This window comes from Myotis davidii, unplaced genomic scaffold (assembly GCF_000327345.1).
Source record: "Myotis davidii unplaced genomic scaffold, ASM32734v1 scaffold189, whole genome shotgun sequence".
In the NCBI taxonomy this organism is placed as follows: domain Eukaryota; kingdom Metazoa; phylum Chordata; class Mammalia; order Chiroptera; family Vespertilionidae; genus Myotis; species Myotis davidii.
In genome coordinates, this window is record NW_006383017.1 from 5,061,406 (window position 1) to 5,067,668 (window position 6,263).

The 6,263-nt window shown below is 40.9% G+C and overlaps 1 protein-coding gene across 1 annotated transcript in view; it reads right to left on the reverse strand.

The window, feature by feature from the left end:
* The window catches only part of LOC102751407 (cadherin-related family member 3-like), an 11,256-nt gene that overhangs the window by 3,420 nt on the left and 1,573 nt on the right, over positions 1 to 6,263 (reverse strand). Inside the window, exon 2 of the mRNA XM_015558215.1 lies at positions 640 to 836. Within this exon, the coding sequence (XP_015413701.1) occupies positions 640 to 836 (197 nt within the window). The remainder of the gene's footprint in view (positions 1 to 639; positions 837 to 6,263) is intronic.

Consider the following 6,263-nt stretch of genomic DNA (forward strand, 5'->3'; position numbering starts at 1 on the left):
ACGGAACTTCCTCACAAGGCTAGCCCTGCGGGCTCTGCCTCGCCACTCCTTCACAGCCTAATCTCTCACCACACTTCCCCATCAGCTCCGGCCACTTTGGCCTCCTCTTGGTCTCATCACCTCACGACACTCCTTGCCACAAGGCCTTTGCACATGCTCGACCTGGAGTTCTCTCTGTCTCTCTCTTCATCTATTCAATTCCTATTCATTCTGAAGAGTGCTTATCATGTAGCTCTTCCTTAGGAAAGCCTGATAGGTCCAATGTCCCCCTTAGGTGCATTCACACACCTGCAGGCCTTTCTTTCATGGCTCTTATCACACTCACACTTTTATACTTGTGTGCGTGTTCAATTTATTAGTAGAGCTCCCTGTGAACCAGTAAACGCCATGAGGGTGAGGACGGAGTTCCACCAGGAGAGCCCCAGGGACTCGCCTGTGTCCGAGGAGGCCCTCAATAGATCTCTGTAACATAAATGCATCTTGATATCCTCAAGAATTTTTAGAGGGTCTGGAACATCCTGGGGTCCCAATGAGTGGGAGCTAAACAATATGAGTAGAAGGTAAGAAGGGCAAGGACGGCAGTTTCATTTTAGAACCCTTGTGGTACCGAGTAATGATACTGTTTGCCTCAATACTTACTTCCCACTGATGTGTGGATCGACGAGACAGCACGAATGGATGGACCACAGGGTCGGCATTAACGATAACAGGGTCTCCAACCAGAGAAGCGGGAGGTGAGACAGACACAGTGATTACGGCAACCCGTGTATGTTCGGAGACATTCTCCAGAACAGGGCTGCCATTTTCGATGACAAAATCTGGAAAAGCTAGAACATCTTCAAGGAAAAACAAAATGTTACTTTTATAGGGGTTTTTGCAATGCTTCCCGACCTCTTTCATATTTTAAAACCACAAAGAAAACGTGCAATAAATACTTAGAGTTCCTGTTTTATTACAAGTCATAAAATCAGCGGAGGAGGCCTACCAGTAGTAGGATCAATAAGAACTGTGAAGGATCTGAGGCCTTAGCCTAATCTCCAGCTAACAGGTTAGGCCGCCCAGTTTCACGGATGCTGGCAGGACACACAGACTCCATGGTCAGACACTGTGAGCGTTAATTCTGTGTGTCCGTCTGACTGGACCACAAGGTGCCCAGACATGTGGCCATTCTTGTGGACATGCCTGTGAGCGTGATTCTGAATGAGATTACGTTTGAATCAAGGCCCTTGAATTCGGGCAGAATGCTATGGGCTGAATTGTGTCCCCCCAAAGTTCTTATATTGAAATTCTAACCTCCAATGTGACTGTAGCTGGAGACAGTCTTTAGGAGGTACAGTAATTACGGTTAGATGAGGTTATAGGGGTGGGGCCCATTACTGATAGGACTGTGGCCTTGTAAGAAGAAGCAGATCTCTCTGTTATACTTGATAAGTGACTTCTATTAAAATGTATATTTCCTTTAGTTTGGGAAAAAATTATTAAAATTACATAGAATTTTTTACCTCCCCCCAAAAAATAAATAATAGAGGCATTCACAGTAAGAGCATACACACATGCTCTTCCACATTGATGAATAAGGGTTTCATGCTTCTTCTCTCCCACCCCAGACACTCCCAGCCTCATGGGAGGTGTGATGCATCCAGGAGGAGAAAGGACACCCGCACTGTCAGTGCCCCGCCCACCTCCCTTCATTTATCATTCCAGGGCACACAGCTTCCTTCTGCTGACACCGCCACCTTTCTGCCTGATGGCATCCTCTAGCCCTGAAGTACTGGAGAATTAATGCGTCTTTCTTTTTTCTTTTTCTTTTTTTCTCCATCCAAAGATCCTCTAAGTTATTTCATGAATCTCTTTTAAAGATGGTTGCAAACCTCTCTCCAGTTATAAGTATTTTCATCATCCTCTTTCCTGATTCAACAAATTCTCTTCTGCTTCTACACATGTGCTTAAGGTCACAATACATCCTTTCTGTTTCAGAAATGATCTGAAAAGGGACCTTGCAGATGTGATGATCTTGAGATGGGAGATTATCCTGAATGATCTGGGTGACCCCAATGTAACCATAGGGTCCTTAAAAGCAAAGAGGAAGCAGAAAAGAGAGTCAGAAGGAGATGTGAAGAATGATCGGAAAGATGCAAACTGTCTGGTTTTTAACACGGAGGAAGGTGTGACTAATCGAGGAATCTGGTTTTTAACATGGAGGAAGGTGTGATTAACTGAGGAAGCTGGTTTTTAACATGGAGGAAGGTGTGATTAACTGAGGAATCTGGTTTTTAACGCGAAGGAAAGTGTGACTAACTGAGGAATCTGGTTTTTAACACGGAGAAAGGTGTGACTAACTAGGAATGTGTGTGGCCACTGGATGCTGGAAAAGGCAAGGAAATGGGCATGACCCTAGAGACTGGAGGAGAAAACGCAGATATGCCAGTACCTTGATTTTAGCCAGTGAGACCCGTGTCAGTTTTCTAACTGCAGAACTGAAGTTCAGACATTTATGTTGACTTAAGTCACCACCAACTTTGTGGTAATTTGTTCCAGCAGCAAAAGAAACCTAATACAGGCCTCATGTAGGTTATATAAATAAGCATCTTTTACCTGGTTGAGCTACCCACAATGCGCTAAAACGGAAGTCAAGTAACAGCACTCTGTCTCTCAAACTCCTTTAGCAGCTTTTCATCTCACACAGAGTGAAAGCCAAGTTCACATGCTGGTCTCCAGGCCCCACGTGACCGACGAAGCCCTCCTTCCTTTATTTGGCCTCATACTCTACTCTTGCCCTCACGTCCTCTGCTCCAGTCACACGCGTTTCTGTTCCTTAAACACATGCAGCAGGTCTAGCCTCAGGGCCTTTGCCCTTACATTCTCCCTGTCCAAAATCCATCTCCCCTGGGTACCGCTTCTCATTTACACACTTCCTTTAGGGCTCTGTTATATGGACCGTCCCTGTGTCAGAGAGTCTTCCCAGGCCGTCCTTATATAAAAAAACAACATCTCCTGCTCTTGCAGGTGAAAATTATAAAATGTCATATATTATTTGCTTATTTTTATTTTATTTACTTATATGTGTATTTTCTGCCTCTTTCCTCCCACCTCAAATACAAGCTTCCTGAAACTGAGGACTTCCATGTGTGAGGTCCCTGCTATATCGCAGGACCAAGAACCGTGTCTGGCCATAGTAGGCACTTAATAAATATTTATTTCATGAATAAGTGAAAAAATAAATGAATGAAATTATTCATTTTGCTGACTGAAGTACATCAATTACATACTATTGACCTATCCCTCAAGACCTTCTTGTTTTGTGACACTATCTATACTTGAAAAGTTGCAACTTTCTTGCCATTTCACTGGTTCAGATTTTCTATTCAGTTTTATAGGTTGAGTCATGTCAAGAGTGACTTCTGTATCTGATGATACCTTGTCGCCACTGCATTAAAGAATAAATTGGCCTGGCTGGCGTGGCTCCGTGGTTGAGTGTTGACCTATGAACCACAAGGTCATGGTTCGATTCCTGGTCAGGGCACATGCCCAGGTTGCCAGCTTGATCCCCAGTGTGAGGTGTGCAGGAGGCAGCCAATCAATGATTCTCTCCCATCATTGTTGTTTCTATCTCTCTTTCCCATCGCTTTTTCCCTCTTACTTATTCTCTAAAATCAATAAAAAAAATATTTTTTTAAAAAGAATAAATTGATTTGGGATTTTCCTCAGTTATTTTTATGTGCTGAAATTTTGGGAATACTTAGTTTTCCACTGAAAAAACAGCTCAATACCTGAATGTGTAATAATCTCTAAGAAAGAGAACAATAATTTTCTGAGCATTTTAACTCATCCATTTAACTGTTATCTAAATAAGTAAAGTTGACATTTATTATGCATCTACTGTCAGAATAGTTCCATAATAAACTCCCTACTTTCTGAAATTAAATTAGTAAGCCAAAATAAAAAGAATCAAGCCTGGCCAGTGAGGTTCAGTGGTCGATTCTTGGTAGCAGGCTTGATTCCCAATGTGGGACATACATGAGGCAGCTGACCAACGATTCTCTTTCATCACTGATGTTTCTCTCCCTCTCCCTTCCTCTCTGAAGCCAATAAAATATAATTAAAATAAATAAATAAAAAGGATCAAAATGATGGTAGGCCTATAGAAGAATGGAGACCCAGAGGCTACACCTTTATACCCATGGACAAAAGGAGATATGAAAAAACAAAACAAAAAACTAGTTGTACCTTTAACGAAGATAGTAAAATAATGCCCAGTAACTGTGTACAGGACATCAGGGATTAGTGGGGACTATGGTGAAACCAAAACCTTGTTCCTACCTAATGGAGGCAGCTGCTACTTGCCCACATGGGAATGTGATCTGAGTTATTTTTTGTTAAGATCCTAAAATGAGGATGTCTTGGTGAAATATTCTGCTATTCAAAACATTTGGTATACCTAATACATAAAGAGTCTCTAGTTTGTGACCTCAGGTTTCACATAGAAATCTTTACCCACGAAAAAAGCAAATTAGAACAAATTAAATTTTATTCTCAATTCCTTAGATTTCATTATATCCTTACTTTACTAAATGTCCCACCCACTGAATTGATGGGATCAATTCACCTGATGTTTCCATTTCAACGAGATGGATGCACACACAAAACTGGAGCAGTGGATGCAAGTAAAGTATTCCATAACTTCAGAAAATTCTGCTTGAAGGTTATCTAGGACTATAGCACAACCCTGTCCAATATGTAATGTAATTTAAAAGTTTCTAGTAACCACATTTTAAAAGTTTTTTTAACTGAATTTAGTTTTAATATTATATTTTCTTTAACCCAATGCATTCAAAATATTATCATTTCAACATGTGATCAACATCCTATATAATAAAAGCCTAATCTGCGAAGTGCCCGGTCATCTGGTCATCTGTTCAACCAATCAAAGCGTGATATGCTAATGATATGCTAAGGCAGCTCAACCGCTCGCTATGACGTGCACTGACCACCAGGGGGCAGGTAGTCAACTGGTCGACCAGTCGCTATAACATGCACTGACCACCAGGGGGAAGACACTCCAACTGGTAAGTTAGCTTGCTGCTGGGGTCCAGCTGAGCAGGACTGAGCATGAATGGCTAGACATGCCCTGGAGCCCTCCCGTGGTCCCTCCCCGGCTGGCCAATTGCCCACATCCCTCCTTGGCCCCGATCATGCACTGGCGGGGTCCCTCAACCTAGTCTGCATCCTTTCACAATTTGGGACCCCTTGGGGGATGTCAGAGAGCTGGTTTCGGCCGGATCCTACAGGCCAGGCCAAGGGACTCCATTGTTGCACAAATTCGTGCACCAGGCCTCTAGTTTTTAATAAGTTTATGTTAATAAGGTAGTTTACATTGTTTTATTCATACAAAATCTTCAAAATCCAGTGTGTGTTTCACACTTACAATATATTTCAATTCCAACTGGCCACATTCAAGTAGTGAATAATCACAATTGGATGGTGGTTACCATACTCAGCAGCACAGCTGTAGACATTCAATGTTGTTTTTACAAATATTACCATTTGTTTTTATCAGAAATATCAAATATAATCATGCCTAACTAAAGTATTTGGAAGTTAGAGAGCTTTTTCAGTTTTCAGATAACCATCATTTATTCTTAGAATATTGAACATATTTTACTTGACTTTTTATTGGCAATAGTGGCATTTTGGCTTTTACCCAATTCTAGATGTGACTGGTTCTAAATAAAATGGCTAAATTAACTGAGTTATTTTATGAAATCAATCCATGCAACAGTAAGGGAAAAAATCACTTAAACCAATGTCTTGATGTTATGCATTCAAAATTTGGGTAATTAATTTTAAATTCTTGCATCTGATTTTTTACTTTAATGTAATATATACTCATTTTTTAAAAATCAAATAATACTAAGTAAAAGTTTTAACATCTTCTATTCATTTCTCCTCACCCCTGCTGCTCTACTATCTTCCACTCCCAATCTCTAAAAACCACACTGTTAAATATTTTGTATATTGGCCCGAACCAATATGCTCAATTAATATTTGACAAAGGAGGCAAGAACATGCAATGGAGCCAAGATAGTCTCTTCAATAAATGGTGTTGGGAAAATTGGACAGATATATGCAAGAAAATGAAACTAGACCACCAACTTACACCATACACAAAAATAAAACTCAAAATGGATAAAGGACTTAAACATAAGACAGGAAACCATAAAAACACTAGAGGATTCCACAGGTAGCGAAATCTCAGATATATG